This window comes from Cervus canadensis, chromosome 4, assembly GCF_019320065.1.
Source record: "Cervus canadensis isolate Bull #8, Minnesota chromosome 4, ASM1932006v1, whole genome shotgun sequence".
In the NCBI taxonomy this organism is placed as follows: Eukaryota; Metazoa; Chordata; class Mammalia; order Artiodactyla; family Cervidae; genus Cervus; species Cervus canadensis.
Window position 1 is genome coordinate 26,922,037 of NC_057389.1, and position 21,862 is coordinate 26,943,898.

Here is a 21,862-nt window from a genome sequence, read left to right on the forward strand (position 1 = left end):
AAAAATATATACAAAGGATGACCTCAATAGAAATATGCACATTCTGGAATTTTCTCCGAAAGGTTTATGACATAAAGTCTTGTTTATTTAATAATACTGACTATCTCTATGGAAAATTTATCCTTAAATAGGATTTCTCTTCTCTTTAGAAGAAAAACATGTTATCATTATGTATCAATGACAATTTCCTTAGTGCTAGCACATTCCCCAGGGTTTTTATAGTATCTCAAAAAGAAATGTGCAATGGTAAGCAATCAATCATTACAGAGGGCAAATACTTTCTCATTATTTTCTCCTGTGTGACCAACAGTAATGTACTCAACATTTCTAGGCTTCTGTCTCTTCTGAAAAATGATGGGCTTGTATAAATAATAGAAGATCTATAACTATATTAGATCTATATTCCTCCAATTATGTTATCATTCTTCCACAAGGTTGTTTATGAATAAGAGCCCATGATTGCTAGAAAATACACTCAACTGATTTTCCAGTTTTGTGATAGGTTCTTCTAAATCAAGCTTTTTATTTAAAATTTAGAAACAAATGTGTCTATGATAAACAAGCTGGAGAATATTAAGGGCATAATCTATGATTCTAAAGCTGAATTCTGAGTAATCTCTTTGGCAGGACATGTTGTTATCCCCTCTGTGAGTGGACATTCAGTGTTCAAAGCAACGAGCTCTTTGATAGTTGGAAATTTTGGATTCTGTTCTATTTTTAAAAGCTACTATATCAGTATTCATCAACTGTTTGACACAGCCATTCATTTATTTTGAAAAAGGCCATTCTATAATCACACTTCCTTTCAGGAAGCCCACCAACTAAGCAAAAGCCTGAATTACTGATAGCAGTAATACAGGGACCTTCCTGTTGGATAGGAAGGAAGACTAATTAAACTAATGTGCTAAATCTCAGGCTAATAATTATGGAGAAAGTGGTAAGAAAGCTTATTTTTGTGGTTGTGGACCTTTAATACAAAGTGTAGAAAGCAAAAACATCTAGAATATTTCTTATTTGTACTTTTAGTAAGGTTGATTTAATTATTCTCTAAATGTAAGAAATTTGTTATTTCTATTAGAAATAATTATTATTTAAAAATATTGACTATCCATTAAAGGAGGTTTTAAATAATGTTAAACATAATTAGTGAGACATTAAAATAATTCCTCTTGTGGTGGCTAAGTAGGAGCCAGTTAACCATGTTTTCAAAATACTTCACATACAGATCCTATTTCTATAAAATAAATCCAATTTTTTCCACTAAATATTCACACACATTCTGAATTATATTGACTAATAAATGCTTTATGATAATTTTTAAAATTCTTAAAACATTCATATACATTTAAAAACTTTTCACATAATTCTACTTTTAATACAGTATAAAATGATTAGGAAACAATATAAAAATCTGCATAATCCTAAATTATTTCTTAGGGTAGATTAGATATTGTTGGGGCAATTGAAAGGCCACTTGGATAAACTGTTGCTCAGTAATGTTTTGTCACTAAGATGCTATATCAATTATGCTTATATCACTGGATATTTTGGTGAGATTCCCTTATTCACTGGACCTAATTCAACTTGAAGTTTCTCCACAGCAATGGACAACAGGTGTTAGCTTGAATGGTAACTAAAGAAAGAGGGTTTCCTATAGAGAAGATTGTTTAATAACACCTATAATAACCCAGTAGGTTTCCACTGAATTAAAAAACAGAAACAATTCTGGAGGTAGGAAAAATCCAGACTAACCAGGAGTCTTAATGCCACAAGGAACAAATACTCACTAGAATAGAGTGAAATGACCTATTCTCCTTTGTAGTCCAGGAACTGAATTATAAACAGAGAACACAGCACTTAGCTTATCTATCATAATCTTAATCTGAAATAAAGTGAAATACCTACAAACCCTAGGGCTTAGTATGCAGTCACAGTGTAGAAAATAATAAAGTCTATAAAACCACTGCTGTCTAGAAATTCTGGAAATTAGAACATAGAGAAAGCAAATTTTACTACAAAAAATATAAAATGTAGTCATGGGGTGGTATCAACTGTTATATTCAAATTTCAGAATACTTCAGAGATCTCCTGTTAGTTAATAAACTGTTGATGAACACTTTAAAGGCTTTTCTTAAACCTTTAAAAGTGGTATAGTACATATGAACATGATGTCATTTATTAGATTGGACTACTTGTCACTAGTTATTTCCTCAACAATCCTAACAATGAAGAAAATTTAAAAACTTTGGAGGAAAAAAATAATAAAACAGATTGCTTATTCATAAAAATGTTACCTATCAGTTTCCTACAAACTATGATCCTCCTACCCTACTTCTGGGTATATGCATAAAGAAATCTTTTACTTGAATGAATGTTGTGGAATCACAAAATGATTCTGGTCTCACTAAACCTCTGTAGGATTGAGGTAATAATGTAACCAACTCATGAGGAAATCTGATGATTTTAATAATTAATGATGAAAATATATTTACATAATAAAAACTATTATCAAGTTACACATTTAGCCATTTAAAGAAATGGTTTTCTGAAAGATAAGAATAAATGTATTAAATTCCATTGATTTGTTTTCCTCTTGTTTTTATTGTATAAAAAGTATACATGAACCTGCAATATCTAAAATAAATTCATGAATTTACTTATACTCTAAGAAATTATTGTCAAGATGGCAGATTAAATTAAGGAAGAAATTCTCACTGCTTTCCCTCAATACTCAATAATAATATATAAAATACCAAAAGACTAAGCTAGATAAAAAAAAAATCCCATGGACTAAGAATATATTTTGTCACCATAAAAGAATAGTTTATGGATATCTGATGTATTATGAGGCTGATTTTATTGTTTAACATATATAATCTTTCTCCTCCTATCTGTGTAGTCTAGTGCTTAATGACATATCAAGCACTTTTGATCTAAGATTCACTTTTCTTTAAAGCAAACTTTTGTTTCATGAATACTTCTTAAAGAAGCAGAGAGAAAAAACAGTTAAAATTCTAATAAAAATGCTCTTAATTAAAACTTGTCAAAAGCAAGTTAAATGCAAAAAAAAAAAAAAAAGAGAAAGAGAGAGAGAAACAGAGACCTATGGTCAAATATGTAGTGAACAAGATATGAGTTAAAGAAAAAATAACATAAAACATAAAAAACACACAAAACATTTTTGAAGAGGAGAAATTTTGCCAAATTTAATAGTACAATTACAGCTTAAAGATTTGCTTAAAAGATACTGAACAGACAAAGGACCCTATTCTCATATACCCATATTTAACCATATATTTTCTCTTCAAAAATAATTTTAATCTACATCAAAGGTTTGTGAGATACTTTGAATAGGGAACAAAATCAAAGGCCACTGTGTTTAATAAAAGTTCAGAATGTTCAAATGAAAAGAGTATAGATTCTCTTTCCTTGTGAACTTTCAATTACATTTGATTATTTTTAAAAAAGAGATTTCATTTTAAATGGGCCACTAATGTAAACCAAGCACAGCCTCCAAATGAAAAGAAATTTTACTCTCATGTGAAAATGAGAATTTGTGTGTGATTGTGTGATCTAATTTGAATTAATCAATCAACTAAATTAATCAACATCAGTATTTTTCCATGAATACAAGCAGACACTTTCCTTTGTCTTTATCCATTTATTCTACCTTCCTGTCATTGGGAGAAGCAACCAGATCCCAGCTAAATAAATCCTGCCATTTGTGTATTTTATCCCATCTCATCTACTTAGAGACAATATTCCAGCATTTCTTACTTCTGTCTACTGCCTGGACTTTTTTCCCCCCTCTCTCCTTTTTTACTCCATCAGTATTCAAACATGACATTATTTCTCTCATTTAAGAAAAAAAAATACCCTCTTGATCTCACCCACCTCTTCAGCTACTGACCTGGGTCTTTCCTCTTTTTTAATAGTAAAACTTGTTAAAAATGTTGCTTATACTTGCTATCTCTTCTCCAGTTCTCTCTTCTCATTCCTTTTGAATCTCCTATTCTCTTCTATTTCCCACCAGTCCACTGAAAATGTTTTTATTAAGATCCCTAATAACATCTGTGTTGCTAATTACTCAGTGCTCAAACCTCATCATCTTTGCTCAGTTTGAAGCATTTAACTCAGCTAATCACTGTCTCCTCCTTGAAATACTTTCTTGACTTGGCTTCCAAGATACCATACTTACAATATTTGTGGCCCCCTCATTCTACTTTGTTGGTCTCCTCATCCTCCCCACCTCTGCACACTCAAGTGTGTTAGTATGGCATTCTTGGACCACTGATCTTTTGTCTTCTCTAACTCCCTTGAGATCTCAGCAAGCTCTAAATACCATTTTTACTTATATGTCAGCAGGGAGCCCTCCCCCAAAGTCCAAATTTTTATGTCCAGCTCCCTACTGAATAATTGAGGTGCAGACTTTCCTCTTACAATCTGTCCCAAATTGGTAGTTCCCCCAATTTCTTGCCTTCAGTAGTTCGTTCCAAAAAGTTTACCATCATTACTATCTTTCCCTTCTAACTCACTTTTACAGCAAATCTTGCTGCCTCTAAAAATTTCTAGAATCCTCCCTTCGTTTATCACCTTCACTGCTTTCACTCTGGTCTAAGCTCCTCTAATCCTTCACTTCTTGTTAAACTAGCTTTCTGTCGTCATATCTTCTTCCGTATTATATTGATCCTCCTATAGCGAGGTCCCCATTCTCAACACAACAGATTAATCCTATTAAAACAAGTCAGATCATGTCACTTGACTGTTTAAAACTCTGCAACAGTTTCCAGTATCACTCAGAGTGAAAACTGAAACCCTTACAATGGCCTGTAAGACCTTATACACAATCTGGCCTCCCACATCTCCTAATTCTTCCTATCTTCATCTTTCCACTTTATGCGTACTGCTCTCCATGCTACTGTCTGAACACATCAGGCAAACTCACATACCAAGGCCTCTGTACTTAACTGCTTTTTCTGCCTGGCATGCTCTTCCCACAGGTAGACTTACTACCTTTTTACCAAGGTCTTTTCTGGTACCTTAGCTAAAATCACAACCCTCATTCTTATTTCCACCCTGACATCTTTTATTATCCTTCCTGGTTTATTTTTCTCTTCAGCATTTATCACTATCCAACAAACTTAAATTTATTTACCTTGTTATTATCTGTTTCCCTGTCTAGAATTTAAACTCCATGAAAGGGGAACTTTCTGTGTTTTGCACCCTTACTGCATAGAAAAATTCTCAGTATATAATAAACACTCAAAAATATATTTGCTAAATAAATGAATCCAAACATTTATATGAGAACCTTGCATGTATGAGTTCAGGGAATCCTGCCTCGAGGAAATCTGTAAAACTCTAGAAAAATAATCAGCTGCTGGTCTGTTAGATTAAGTAAGGCTCAAGTACTTTAAACTACCATTTCTCATAGTTTTTCTTAACCCACCTCCCTCTATTATAGCACTTTTCTGAATAGTAAGAGAAGTTGACAGCCATACCACCCTGAAAGTGCCTGATCTCCTCTGAATAGTGAGAGAAGGACTTAATCTCAGGACAATCTAAAGCATTCTAGATCACCCTGCTCCTTCACATAGCTCCAGCCTGAGAAGACCTCAAATGTTAAAGGCAGCCAGCTTTCAGCTGGAGATATTTATCATGCAGCCATATTTTTTTTACCACTTACCCATCTATGCTTAATAAGAAACATTATACCCTGGCATACACGTGTGTATGTATATGTGTGTGCATGCTTGTTTGTTTTGTTGTTGCCAGTAAGTTGCTGTATTTTATAATGAATATTAATTTCTAACATTAAGTAGCTGTGGTTTTAGAGTAAAAAACCTGAAAAATGTTTGTAGAAAAAATTATTTTCAAAACATTTTTCTTTATGGTTTGTTACCATAATAAGAAATAAGCCCAAGTGAGGTATTCATCAAAATAAATATATGTATTTACTTTACCTGGAGTTAACACAGAAGGACTAGATGGGATTTCACTGTCCTCATCAGTACTTTCATCATAGATTGCATCTCTGTGAGTAGTCATTTCAGAACATGTTGGAGTTTCCCTAGAAAGAGAGAAAGGTGGAATTATAAATTATTGGTTCATTCTTGGCCAGGTATCAAATTCACCAAAAAGGATAGAAAATATCCTTGGAAAAACATTATAATTAAACAAATATATATTGAAATTATGTAATTAAGAAAGCACTTTAAAGACCATTTGTTAACTCTCTTAAGAACAAGTTTCTCTTTTACCCAATGTAAATGTTGTTTAGTGCTCACTGTAATTAATTCTTGAATCAGTTTATTATCATTTATTATCCATCTGTCAAATCATAATACTACTTTCCTAAATTATCTTCTGTGTGTCACAGAGTGGTCAGTACTTTACTGATCTCAAAGCAGTTCTGCCTTTGGGCAGAACTCATTTGGTCTCCCCCAAATTCTGAGATGGCTACCTTTACTCTTATTATGAAGATAGTCAAGTAAGGCACAGAGTGTTTAAACGACAAAGTCAAGTATCACTAGATATCAGTACCAGATCAACACTTGAACTAGGATCATCTGATACTAAATGTTATATTCTTTATATTATGCCATTAGTAAATTTGTGCTTTCTCTCAGATTCAGGATAACGACCCAAACTTATATCATTTAATGCCTAAAGTAATTATGATTGTCCAAGCCATATCAGCCATAAGTCACCTATGATTTTTCCTTAAACATCAAGTACATATTCATACTCAGAACCATTTTATCCTAAAATTAACAACTACTTAGATATCAGGATTACAAATGTGTGCCCAACCTTTGTGGTTCTGCAGAAGATGAAAGTTTTTAATTAATATATTCCTTGGTGATGCCAAAGAATTAAACTACTACTATTTAATAGTCTCACGGCAGTTTTATGATTTAAGTGTAGGTGTGACTGTTGGGCAGATAATGGAGAGATTATGTTGTGTATTCTCCAACTAACGACCAGAGCATCCAACCCCAGGCTGTGATATGTCACTAAAAAGTTTGCATCTAACTTTCATTAAGTTTGGGAAGAAATTCCACTAAAATGTATGCTTCTGCCATCCCAAAACAAAAAGGTCAAAAATACATCTTATGTTCGATGTTCTTTTCCAGTTCTTGAACTTCATTTAACAGTTTATGTAAGCTTCTGATCTTTGCTTTCTTCTCATTCAGCACCAGAATGAACCGTTTATAAAGATCAGTCTCTACAGCTTCCTTAGCACTCACACATTTTTCAAACCTAAAATGTAAATAAACAAACCAATTAATATATCGTGTGGGGTTTCTTAGCATTATTCAATCTAATACTGAAGATGATTTCAATTTTTTTTCAAGAAAAATACATTTAAAATAATTTTAAATGAAAATTAATTAAAAATAACCAATTCCAACTTAAAAAAAATCACTTTAAAAAGTTTTCATTGATTTAAAGTTTTATATTGGTAAACAAATCATTAGAACTTACTGCTTATTAGCATTTGTAGTTTGCACAATGAGAAAAGGATCAAAATTGGAAATTCAGAGCAAAAAAGCTTATAAAACATCTAAATGCCTAAATGTAATAACTTATTCACATCTTTGGCTAATTTCCAAAAGAACATATTTGTGAGAGAAATTTGAAACAAGGGTAACTGTAGCCTGTTTCTGGTACTTTGTTAATATTACTATAATAGCAACCATGATCTTGTTTTGGGATTAAGTGATTTACCTAATCTGTTCTCCCAAAATAGATTATGAACTGCTCCATAGCAAGAACATCATATGCCAAGTTGTATCTTATAATCTAGCAAACATACACACACACTTAAATGTATGCACTTATAAAATAAATGAAAGCATCCAAGTTGAAACTTCCAAGGAGATATGTAAAACACTATATACTTTAAATTTAGGTATATAGGACAAAAGATAAAATTCTTTATCATTTATAATTTTTCTACAATATTCAAATGAGCTAACAAGAGACAGTACTAACTTTAATCCCTCATATATATATAAAGAAGGCAGACTAGCAGAAATTGAATATACTTGATATGTGCCTACACATAAGACAATTAATAAACCTCTATTTTAAAGACTAAGACATAAATTATCTCATGCAATGTATTCATTTAAAAGCAGTTGAGGACTTCTCAAAGGAAAGTAACTCAGCTCTGTGCTCTGTGACATCCAGAGGAGCTGGACTGGAGGGTGGGGTGGGCGGGAGTCTAAGGAGGGAGGGGATATATGTATATACAATGTATATATATAGCTGATTGTTGTCAGCAGAAACCAACACAACATTGTGAAGTAATTATCCTCCAATTAAAAAAAAATAAAAGGGTAAAAACTAAATACAAAAAACATTGAATATTCAAAATAAAAAATTTCTGGATGGGAAAACAAGGAATTTAAGAATAAATGTCAAGAACACAAAAAAAATGAGAGCAGAAACAAGGTAATTTCATAGAAAATAACATCTCAAATAATACAGATTAAATGATAACCCAAAATAAAACAACAGATACACAAATGTTAACAAGTGATACTTAGAAACAGTACAGTAATCCTTGTATTTTCAGCTCTGACCAAGTTTATACCCAGGTCAGGGTTGTTCAGCAAAAGAATATCTGCATAGAGTTCAGAGGACAAAGAATGCTAAAAAGAAATGGAAAAGAAAGCAGTGGTAAAAAGATTTAATAAACCTTTAAGTACTGAAGAAGATGGTAAACAGCTGTTCCTCATCCTTTCTGATGACAGAACAAGAGGAAATGGCCTTCAAGTATACCATGAAGGACTCAAATTACCAATAGATGGAAGGAAGCATTTTCTGCCTGTGACTGTTCTTAAACAATGTAATGGGCAACCAACAGGAGTTGAAGATATACCTTGAGTCTTTAAAAATCAGACTGAATTCATCTGGCTATAATGTGATCCTAGCTTGAAGGCAGAGAAGAGCTTTCAAGGTCTCTTCTATTCTAATGATTCCATGAGTGTCAACCCAATTCAATCTGCTGAAAACTGCCTCCAATTATAGGTTTAATAACTATAACTCAGAGTAAAGCTAGAGAGTTTCTAACTTAATGTTTGAGTACAAACAAAAGACCTATTCACTAACACAGAACTTGAGAACTGTTATTTGAAACTAAGAAGGAAAAACCAGTGAAATAAATATAGCTGATGACCTAAGGATTTACACACAATATTTCTAATGTTTTCTCCTTCATCTAAACTAAACAAAATTAAGTGAATCCAGTAATGTCACTTGTTTAAAATGGAGCTAAGATTGCAATTATTAAATAGCAAATAAAAAATAACAGCAAATATAGATCACCAGCCCAGTATGGATGCATGAGACAAGTGCTCAGGGCTGGTGCACTGGGAAGACCCAGAGGGATGGGAAGGAGAGGGAGGCAGGAGGGGGGATCGGGATGGGGAACACATGTAAATCCATGGCTGATTCATGTCAATGTATGGCAAAAACCACTACAATATTGTAAAGTAATTAGCCTCCAACTAATAAAAATAATGGAAAAAAAATAAATAAAAGCAAAAAAAAAAAGTATACATGTTAAAGCTCATCCTTTTCACTCTTATTGCAATTCCTCATTCCTTACTCAAACCGTATTCATTCTCCCCCATTATCCCAAATGGAAATAGCTTTAGATTTGGCTCTGATTATAATGATACATGTTTATATACAAAAATATATGCAAAAAATACTCTCAAGAAGTAAGAAAATTTAATCCACAGTTCCAGACACACACTTCAGTTCAGTCAGTTCAGTCATGTCTGACTCTTTATGACCCCATGAACCGCAGCACACCAGACCTCCCTGTCCATCACAAACTCCCGGAGTCCACCCAAACCCATGTTCATTGAGTCGGTGATGCCATCCAACCATCTCATCCTCTGTCGTCCCCTTCTCCTCCTACCCTCAGTCTTTCCCAGCATCAGGGTCTTTTCAAATGAGTCAGCTCATCGCCTCAAGTGGCCAAAGTATTGGAGTTTCAGCTTCAACATCAGTCCTTCCAATGAACACCCAGGCCTGACCTCCTTTAGGATGGACTGGCTGGATCTCCTTGCAATCCAAGGGACTCTCAAGACTTCTCCTATACCACAGTTCAATTTTTCGGTGCTCAGCTTTCTTTATAGTCCAACTCTCACATCCATACATGACCACTGGAAAAACCATAGCCTTGGCTAGATGGACCGTTGTTGACACAGTAATGTCTCTGCTTTTTAATATGTTGTCTAGGTTGGTCATAACTTTCCTTCCAAGGAGTAAGCATCTTTTAATTTCATGGCTGCAATTATCTCATGATGTACTCTGCATACAAGTTACATAAACAGGGTGACAATATACAGCCTTGACGTACTACTTTTCCTTTTTGGAACCAGTCTGTTGTTCCATGTCCAGTTCTAACTGTTGCTTCCTAACCTGCATACAGGTTTCTCAAAAGGCAGGTCAGGTGGTCTGGTATTCCCATCTTTTTAAGAATTTTCCACAGTTTATTGTGATCCACACAGACACACACTAGTTATCATTTAATTTTCTCCTTCTAGATATTCTTTATCTAAAGATGTATTTTACAAAAAATGAGATACCATCCATATTTTTGGTAATTCACACTTCTCTTCTTAACACAACATAAACATTTTCCATGATATGCTTTTTGCTCATATAATATCCTATTCTCTATTAAATATATTTCAGACCTATCTACCATAGCTTCTAAGTGAATTCTCAGCAACTATTTTGTGCCCCTCCTCACTCTCCAGGCACATGTAGTCTGGAAAAAAAATCTGATAAAGAAATGATTGAATCATGAATGGACACTGATATAAGACTAATCAGGAGCAGCCCAGGAAACTGAACTGTGACTAGGCCTAAAGAAAGGGACTCAACTCTATTTTCTATGTGGATAGATACCTAACTCAGAATGTCTGTGTCCTATTTCTAATCTCTCTGAAGACTCTTGACCAGTACTACTGCCTTATGGAAGCAGTACTTGTAAATCCTTTGCTCATTTACCAGTGAACTAAGACTCTGGACGGGGAACAGTTCAGGAAATACAGTTTGGCTGTGACCAAGGTGTATTTACAGCTCTTTAAAATGGCCATTTTCTGTGTGATAGGAAAGAAAAACAAATTTGGGAAATAGGTAAAGCTACTAATCTAACATCTGGAATACATCCAGAGCCTAGAATTCTCTGGAGTGGATTTTGTTTCCTCTGTTTGGAGGGCCACTCCAAGAACACACATCTTCAATTCCTGAAAAAGATATGTGACCTGGTATTCAGGAAAAAAAAAAAAAAGAATAGCTGGAGCGTAAGACTGGTGATAAGCTACATGGCTGTGCATTTGATCAAACAGGTAACTTTTTGTCACAATAACACAAGAGAATTTTCTGGATAATTCAGAAATAGCAAATTGAGCATCTGTGCGACACATACTATATGTCCCCTCACACCCTGTCTTACAGTACAGCGTGTATTTGTCTCCACTGTCTCATCTTTGCTCCCTGCTGATTTCCATCCTATGGCAGTGGTGTTGAATACTGATGAGATAATACCTCTTTCAACCTCTGGCAGACATTTTAAAGCAATTTGCTCAAGTACCAAGTACCCAGTCTGCATTTTTGTGGGCAATTTGTGGATCAAATTTCCTATCATCCTGAGGGTATTTTGAGTTTTTAAAATAATGGCTTATCATGACCAGAGTACATCTCCTTTCATTTGATTTATTTTGAATATAAAGTAGAAAAATACACCTAGAATACTGGTATAAGTCCCAAAACATGCTTTCTAGAACAAACATTTTGTATTAATTCATAGCAACATGAATTTCAAAGAGAAAGTGAAAAAGAAACAATAACATATTTTTCTGTATGGTTTCTTAACATTTACATAATTTTGACTTCGTCTAACTATATAATTGGAGATAAAAATTAATTCAGAACTAAAAGAAAACAAGATACTTTATTAACATAAAAATGAGAGTCAATATAACCAAATTTTAGGTGATAGGTGTTAGGTTCATGCCTTACATTAATTAATAAATGTAAGTGAATGTACAGAAATTATTTCTTCTAGTAAACCTCATTTACACATAGATATACTGATAAAAAGCCTTCATATTTTTCATACACTTTCCCATATACTTACTGATGCACATATAGAACAATCTTAGTGAGCACCCTAAAAAGACCTTAAATTGATAAATGTTCTTATGTTTTAGAGCTACTGGATCGAATGAAAGATTAAAAATCTTTATATACTGGATGTAATAATAAGCATTATTACTATTTTTTATATTCTGCACAATTCTGTCATATGTTACAATGTATATATTAATATATGCATATTATATTAATATGTCTTGGTAGAGATATAAATATTCACAATATACATTTCTTTCAAATATCTTTTACATAATAGAGTAATATAGCTATACCCTGGACCAGCCTAAATCATGATATAATTGAGAAAACTGCATAATTGAGAAGATAGGTCACTTTCTTCTTCATTGTTTAAAAGAGGCAAAATCAGGAAACTAAAGGCTTCCAAATATCCAGCAGTAACAACCATGTCTTTTTAAAATGCTGACAATATGAACTTTCAATCAATCAGCAAAAAATAAGTTTCTCTCAGGAGTCAAAACATACTTCACCTGAAACAGATGTCATTCATAAAAAGATTTCAAATAAGGTATCAACTATGCTTATTTATATTTCATTTCTTTTTTTATTCATTATTAATCCTATAATTTGAAGTCAATTAATCCTTATAAATATCAAACTTCCTAAACTTTGCTTACTATTAATGGGTTCTGATCCCCACCGTCCAATTACTTCTGTTATTAGTTTGCTGGTGCCACCAAATACTAATGACCTAAAAGTGTTATTGTTCTCCTCTATTGTACAATAACAACAAATAATTTAATTTAATCACATTAAGTAGAGGTATAATCAATGGCATATTTCGTTTTAAATATATGATAGTCTACATATAGCATAAGTGTATAAATCATTAACTTAGAGCTACAATAATATAAAGAGCTGAGTGTTCTTAAGATACAAGCACATTATGTACACACCGTACTTGAACATCATTCCAATCTCTCAGAAGCCTTTCATTTTCTTTCTGCAGGTGCTCATTTTTGGCTTGGCTTTCTGCAATGGTGTCCAGGCAGTGACAAATAAGTTCTCTAATGACCTCAGCTGGGCTTGCAATTTTCTCTAGGTTGAAGGAACCAAGCCTGAACTAGGATCAAAAGAAAACATGATTAGTTTTGGGAGAAAAATCAAGATTGAATGGCCCAGTTTTAAATATATATATTTTTTGCTGAGAGGGAAAAAAGGTGTAAGATTTAAATATAGTGCATTTACCAGATATAAATACAGTGAACAAAACTACTGGGCAACTTCCTACTTTCTTATAAAGTTTATCATATAAATCAACATAAAACCTAAGAAAAAAAATTAAGTGGTAAGTCACTCTCTCATATTTTAGCAGGAATGAAAACAACATAAATACCATAAAAACATGCTACCATCTGTTTCTACTATCTAGTACATATTTTAAATCACTATACACAGAATAATAAAATAAATTTCACATGAAAACTCTTTTTTTGGGGGCCACAGTACATGGCATGTCTATGGGATCTTAGTTCCCTGACCAGGAATAGAAACCATGCCTCCTGCCGTGGAAGTACAGTCTTAGCCACTGGACCCCCAGAGAAGTCCCATACATGAAGATTCTAAACTCCAGTTTCTGTTAATACTGATAGTAAAAGCTATCTGTGACGAAAGAGCAACATTTTTAGAACATCTAGGAGAAATATAGGTTTTTAAATTTATAAACCTGGGAACAGTAATTACTTCTCTGTCAAAAATCAATAATTTATTACTATAAATTATAAATGATAATGTCATATGTCAAACTTGAGTACTTTTGTGTAGAGGTAAGACATAAAAATATCTTAAATCTTCTATTAGAGGGCACTACAAAATAAAATAGTTTAATACATCTTTATTATAGTTAAGGAATTCTAAAAGAGAGACAGGCTTTCCTCGTTTTGGTAGATAAAGATACTAAAACACAATGATTTAATAATAATGACTATAATTATCCTTGGGCTTCCCTGGTGGCTCAGATGGTAAAGAATCTGCCTGTAATGCGGGAGACCTGGGTTCAATCTCTGGCTTGGGAAGATCCCCAGAGGAAGGCATAGCAACCCACTCAAGTATTCTTGCTTGGAGAATATCCATGGACAGAAGAGGCTGGTGGGCTACAGTCCATGGGGTTGCAATGAGTTGGATATGACTGAGCGACTAAGCACATAGCACATAATTATCCTTACTATTAGAATTATTATAACTAAAATAAGATTTTAAATGACAATTAAAATTATATAGTTACCATATCTTATAGTTGAGGTATAACTCAAGCATAGCACAAATATAAACTCATTTAATCATCACCAAAATGGAACTATTATTATATCCATTTTAACTGAGGTTCAAAGTGGTTATGTAATATATCAAAGGAATAAAATCAAGATCCCACTATGCTATCCTGTTAAACTATTTGCTGACATAATGAGTATGCTAAACAAACAAGTAAGAGGAAGAATTAGCTTCAGAATCTACACATAATTCTAAACAGATTCTAAAGACATTGAGTAGGTGGCAATATTGAGAGTACAGAACTTCTTTTTTTGTTTGTGTTATTTAGCCTCCTGGATAAGTAGTTTCTATTATGGCATTCACTGATAGGAATATTTCTAAAGTATCTTGTTTGTAAAGGAGCACTCCTATAAATATGTTATATGTAGATTAAGAAATATTTAATAATGACTGATAATTATGAGACAAATCATTATTAGTCAATGTACAAATAAAACTAAAATTTCTAAAGTAAAACTCCAGTGTTTACAATCCGAGTGGTACTTTATAAAATGTTTCTGTAAATTCCTATAATTTAGGATTATTCAGTTGTTTAACCCCACAGGGTAAATTTTTCTGAATGAATTACGTTGACCAATTTACTTTTAGATTTTCAGATCAAAACCATAGGTAGATGTTTTTTACTTAAAATCATAGAAATTCGGTGAAAAGATTTAAATACTAAGAATTCCTAGATGTTGAAAACTATTTACATATACTTGCTTAAACTGTAAAGGAAGACAAAGGATTTTTATATTCTTGTATTAGTTCAGTTCAGTTACTGTGTCATGTCTGACTCTTTGCGAACCCATAGACTACAGCACAACAGGCTTCCCTGTCCATCACCAACTCCCAGAGCCTACTCAAACGCATGTCCATCGAGTCAGGGATGCCATCCAACCATCTCATCCTTTCTCATCCCCTTCTCCTCCAGCCTTCAATCTTTCCTAGCATCAGGGTCTTTTCCAGTGAGTCAGTTCTTCACATCAGGTGGCCAAAGTACTGGAGTTTCAGCTTCAGCATCAGTCCTTCCAATGAATATTCAGGACTGATCTCCTGTAGGATGGACTGGTTGGATCTCCTTGCAGTCCAAGAGACTCTCAAGAGTCTTCTCCAACACCACAGTTCAAAAGCATCAATTCTTTCACACTCAGCTTTCTTTATGGTTCAACTTTCACATGCACACATGACTACTGGAAAAACCATAGCTTTCACTAGACAGATCTTTGTTGGCAAAGTAATGTCTCTGCTTTTTAATATGCTGCCTAGGTTGGTCATAGCTTTTCTTCCAAGGAGCAAGCATCTTTTAATTTCATGACTCCAGTCAGTATCTGCAGTGATTTTGGAGCCCCCAGAAATAAAGTATCTCACTGTTTCCACTGTTTCCCCAACTATTTGCCATGGAGTGATGGGACTAGAAGCCATGATCTTAGTTTTTTGAATGTTGAGTTTTAAGTCAACTTTTTCACTCTCCTCTTTCATTTTCATGGGCACATAATAATAATGTATATGGGCACAAATGTTATTCAAGGATTGAATAGTACTGGTTTAGCCACAAAGAAATTTTGTATGTATTTGTGTATCTTTTTTTGAAATCTAAGAAGGTCATAATGTCTGCTTGATGCTTTCATTTGTTTTATCTCACCTCTTCCTATTTCTTAAAAGAATGGAAACAGACTAATAAAAACTGTGCTTTATTTCAATGAGTACATACAGTTGTGTATATACATATATATAAAACCTAAATTCAGCAATTTGAGCTTAGCTCTAATTATAATAGTAAAATTATAATTTTTTATTTAAGCTGAATTCTAATTTTAATAGTAAAATTATTCTTAAATTATCATTTTAAAATAGCATTATTATTATTATTAAACCTTTACCCAAAAAAGACTTGGAAAAATTACAAGAAGTTTGAAATTATTTTAGACTATTTGTCACATCTGATTTATTTCTCTTAAACTTAAAATCAAATGGCCAAAACTCTGGCTTTGAAGTACATATAATGAGTCCATTTAACAAGTATATAAGTATAAATAGGAAAGTTTTATCTATGCAAATTATATAATACTTGAAAGTAAATTTGAGTATTTAATCTTTTAAAGCTTCTCTTATGCAAACAAACACATAAAGATCAGCTATAGAATATTACTTCTTTGAGTCAATACAGAAGAAAAATGAAGCATATTTTATTTTTAGACAATAGATTATCAGTAAAACATAAACCCAAACCATGATTTTATATTCTCACATTTCCATAATTGTCGGGCAGCTTTGACTAAGATGCACATAGAAAGGAGAGAATTTTTTATCACTTGGAAGTTTCAACAATGTCAAATGGATAATGATCCATTATCCATTTCCAAGTGTTATATTCAGGATCATATTTTGATCCTGAATGAAGTAAAATACAAATGGAGAGGTAAACACAACCCCCTAACCTATTTTAGATGGCAAAAAATAAAGGGAACAGTTTTAAATCACTAATAACAAACACCTTCTTTCAAAATATCATTCAAATGCTTATATTCAAAATTCCAAAAGAGAATTCTTCAATTTTTTTCTTGGCTATTCAGTGTAGAATAAGCTTAAAATGCCATTTATTCTTAAAAGCAGGCAATCATTTATCAGTTTCTATTTTTCTAATTATATTCACTAGTTTTGGGTCCTTTAACAGGTGTGAACATCTGTTATTTGAAACAATGAAAATAATCAAGAAGTATTTAAAACTCAATCCAAGAAAAATATTTTACTTGAAATATTCTGCTTATTTTGTAGAAAAATTCTGGAATGTATGAGAAAATGAGTCATCTAGACCATCCTGCCTGTATTCACATAGTTCAGAGCCAAGTCAGGAAATGTCCTTTTATTCTCACTACCTCTGTTCCTGCCTGTCCACCTTATTACAGATGTAACGTACCATACGCCCAATTGCCCTAGACTTATCAAACGGCCTCAAATCAGGCCTAATGAATTGAGAAGCATAAAATATTTCCGTGCTCTAACTCTACATCCAACCCATCTTTATACCATCCTTCAAATAAAAAGTGGAAACTTAAAAAAAGTGTTAGCAAATTCCCACAAAAGTAACATTGGATGGTTGTGTCAACTTAAAAGTCCTTTACTTTCGTTTTTTGTTGGACATGTAAGGCTATTAACACAGCTGTTCTTTATTAGTTCTGTAATTTCAAAATACTTTGCAATATAAAATCAGGACTTCAAATAGTACACCAGAGTCAGAAACCACAAATTAAAGACATTTTGAAAGCATGTCTCTTCTTTAGAGGCATGGGCAAAAATAAATTTTTTTGTAGTTAGTTCTTAAGACCTTATGGTGAATTCACTGTACACAGATCTATACTAAGCACCTCGCTCATTCTATAATCTATGATTTTAAGCTATGTTTTTATTTTTCTTTGTCAAAAAAGTTCAAAACAATTAATTTTTTAAAATACTGGTAATCATAAGTTGTACTAGTTGACTCTGTCATTTATTTTAGCAAGCAAAACAAACAAAGCATTTTTTATCTGATTTGCATTAAAAATTCACTATTTCAGAAAACATATCCATTTTCTTTAGATGGTTTTTTATTCCAGACATCTTTAAATCTAAGATTAAATGCCATACCCTCTTACCCATCACTTCAAAGCCCAGATCAAATTCTCTTTATCTACTTTAGCCTATATTAGCTTCTCTATTCTTAATACTTCAGAGTTTGTCTCACATAATTTTTCAGTTTCATCCTCTCTGTATCTCTCTTGTTGCTTCGGAAATGTAGTGTTTTCCTTTAAGTTTCTAGTATTTTGAGATCAGAGACCATATCTTATATGTCTTCCTTAATTTCCACAGAGTCTTATAGAGCCCTAGACATATACTGATCATTAAAAGACTTAAATTTTTTAAAACCGCTATGGTACTTATTAATAAGAGAATAAAATTATATGTCAGGTAAAATATATAATTGGGACAGTGACACTCTAAATACAAATTAAGAAATCTTGAAGCTATTTAAGGAGATAACAGTTTTATTTTATTGAATAGTATAATTTCAGCAAAAAGGGCATGGTTAAAAGACTGTGTAATAGCTCTTGATACTGTGATAAAACATTGGTTTAATAAAACCTAAAAAGATTTGTTTTTTGAAGAATGTAAGAATGTATATGTACTGTTTTCAGGTTCTTTGGCATGGCCACACAGATAAAGAGAATATATAGTATTGGTAAAATACACAAAATAAACACTAATTTCAGGGGAATTGTTTATGGTCACTGCAAATGTTTCTGGGGACAGGAGGATTCTCAAGGTGTGAGTTGAACTCTGCTTAGAAAATATCAACTAAAGAGGCTGATACATTATCAAAGCAGTCTAAATAACCTTGCAGAATTAATCTTTATTACTGTCCTGGGAACCAAGATGTAAACATAAAGGAAAAGGAGGAATAAAGATATCTTGAGATGATTCCTAGGCAAATAAATGGAATTCCCTTTTGTTCAGTATGTGCTTTTAATTTATTAACATATTAAAAAGGTTTAGCTGTATGCACACTAAAAAGCAAGGCCTATTCATTATAGTTTGTAATACATGATATTTTTATATTATAGAAAAACATACAGCTGTAAATACAGTTGTTATAATACACAGTTGCAAAATTCTAGTAATAAAGGAAACAAGTCAAGTTACATAGTAAAAAGGAAACTAACCTGTGTTATTTTAGCCTAGTTATGTTAATCATCAACTGTATTTTAATCAACTATTTTTTACTAATATCTTTGTATCATTAACTCTTTGGTTTTGTGACCTACTGAAATGTTATTTTAGATTTAAATTAAAAATATTACAAATTAATATTCTAAACCAGTGACGTACCTCAGTTGACAACTGGGCATATTATCTTCCACAGTAGCTGGAACTGAGAAAAGAATGCTGATAGGACTTTCTAAACAGATAAGAGAACTTTATTGTGAGACTATTAACCTCAACTTTCCAATTATTTTCTTGCCCACATTTCTTAAATCTTATTTAAAATGTTTAAATATCTTAAAATGATTATATGATCAAGTAAGACTTGCATATGCAGGGCTTCAGATGTGTAGATCCTGTACATCCTTACAATCAAAATGCAATAATCCAAAAATAAAAAAAAAATACACTGAGTTCTAGTATAGATCTATAAATTATTAGCATTTTAAGGGTATGCTGCAATATATTAAGTATCATCTAAGAATTATTTGGGATTCATAATTGCAAAAGCCATTAGTAGGAATCAGAGAAATGAAATTAAAAGCCCAAATGTCTTTGTGATAAGGGAATTTCAGAAGTTACTGCTACTTTAAATGACTACAAATGTTTATTCCATTATGTCCTTGAAATGAGATGGTGAACCTTTTGGTTCATGGAAAACATAGTAAAAAGCAGATTTATCTTAGTCTAATTAGGAGTTATAATAAACAATGAAAAATATGTTATACATGGATTTAGAATCAACAGGTGACACTAGTGGTAAAGAATCTGCTTGCCATAACAGGACACGTAAGAGGCACAGGATCGAACCCCGGGTTGGGAAGATCCCCTGGAGGAGAGCATGGCAACCCACTCCAGTATTCTTGTCTAGAGAATCCCCATGGACAGAGGAGCCCAGTGGGCTACAGTCTATAGAGCCACAAAGAGTCAGACACGAGTGAAGCTACTTAGCATGAAAGGCTTTAGCAACAGTTAATTGGATTGAGGGTAGCAGGGTAGGTAGATGTCAGGGGTTGCCTATTATTTACCTTAAGTTTGATATTATTTTCTGATAAAGAAACATTACCTTGGATCTTCTGGCACTCTACTAGATCTCATAACACTTATCTAATCATATCTTCATAGTATGCTTCTCTGTCTTTCATTTACAGCGTAAATGGTAATATTTCTTAGATAGGACTCTAGATCTATCTACAGGATAGACTATAGACTATATAGTCCTATAGACTCTATAGGACTCTACAGAGATCTTTTTTCTCTGTAGAGATATATGGTTATCCACAATATTAGCTTCCATTATTACAGATTAATTGAGAAACTGCCAAATGTGTATCAATAGGTGATACCTTTTCTCAAGTCAGGACTTCTATAAACAATTACCATAGCATTACAATATCTACTTGTTTTTTTCTTCAGTTCAGTTCACTTCAGTCACTCAGTCATGTCCAACTCTTTGTGACCCCATGGACTGCAGCACACCAGGCTTCCATGTCCATCACTAACTCCCAGAGCTTGCTCAAATTCATGTCCATAGAGTCGGTGATGCCATCCAACCATCTAATCCTTTCTTATCCCTTTCTCCTCCTGCCATTAATCATTCCCAGCATCAGGATCTTTTCCAAGGAGTTGGTTCTTTGTATCAGGTGGCCAAAGTATTGGAGATTCAGCTTCAGCGTCAGGCCTACCGATTAATATTCAGGACTGATTTCTTTTAGGATTCACTCGTTTGATGTCCTTGCAGTCCCAAGGACTTTCAAGAGTCTTCTCCAACACCACAGTTCAAAAGCATCAATTCTTCAGTGCTCAACTTTCTTTATAGTCCAACTCTCACGTCCATACATGACTACTGGAAAAATCATAGCTTTGACTAGACAGACCTTTGTGGGTTAAATAATGTCTCTGCTTTTTAATATGCTATCTAGGTTGGTCATAACTTTCCTTCCAAGGAGTAAGCATCTTTTAAATTAATGGCTGCAGTCACCATCTGCAGTGATTTTGGAGCCCAAGAAAATAAGTCTCTCACTGTTTCCATTGTTTCCCCATCTATTTGCCATGATGTGATGGGACTGGATGCAGTGATTTTCAGTTTTTGATGCTGAGCTTTAAGTCAGCTTTTTCACTCTCTTCTTTCACTTTCATCAAGAGGCTCTTTAGTTCCTCTTTGCTTTCTGCCATAAGTGTGTTGTCATCTGCATATCTGAGGTTATTGATATTTCTCGCAGCAATCTTGATTCCAGCTTATCCTTCATCCAGTCTGGTATTTCGAATGATGTACTCCACATATAAGTTAAATAAGCAGGGTGACAATATACAGCATTGACGTACTCCTTTCCCAATTTGGAACCAGTTCATTGTTCCATGTTCAGGTCTAACTGTTGCTTCTTAACCTGCATAGAAGTTTCTCAGGAGGCAGGTAAGGTGATCTAATATACCCCTCTCTTTAAGAATTTTCCACAGTTTGTTGTGATCCACACAGTCAAAGGCTTTGGGGTATTCAATAAAGCAGAAGTAGATGTTATTCTGGAAATCTCTTGCTTTTTCGATGATCCAATGTATGTTGGCAATTTGATCTGTGGTTCCTCTGCCTTTTCTAAATTTATCTTGAACATCTGGAAGTTCATGGCTCACATACTTTGAAGACTGGCTTGGAGAATTTTGAGCATTACTT

At 33.2% G+C, this 21,862-nt stretch overlaps 1 protein-coding gene across 6 annotated transcripts in view; it reads right to left on the minus strand.

Annotated features, from left to right (window-relative positions):
* XRCC4 (X-ray repair cross complementing 4) overlaps positions 1–21,862 on the minus strand; it is a 291,089-nt gene that overhangs the window by 159,022 nt on the left and 110,205 nt on the right. For 5 of the 6 annotated variants that reach the window (XM_043464722.1, XM_043464723.1, XM_043464724.1 and 2 more), the window contains exons 4-6: positions 13,101–13,267; positions 7,111–7,263; positions 5,964–6,070 (exon numbers count right to left, since the gene is read on the minus strand). In XM_043464722.1, coding sequence (XP_043320657.1) covers positions 5,964–6,070; positions 7,111–7,263; positions 13,101–13,267 — 427 coding nt within the window. The remainder of the gene's footprint in view (positions 1–5,963; positions 6,071–7,110; positions 7,264–13,100; positions 13,268–21,862) is intronic. The other variant, XM_043464727.1, reaches the window with a different exon arrangement.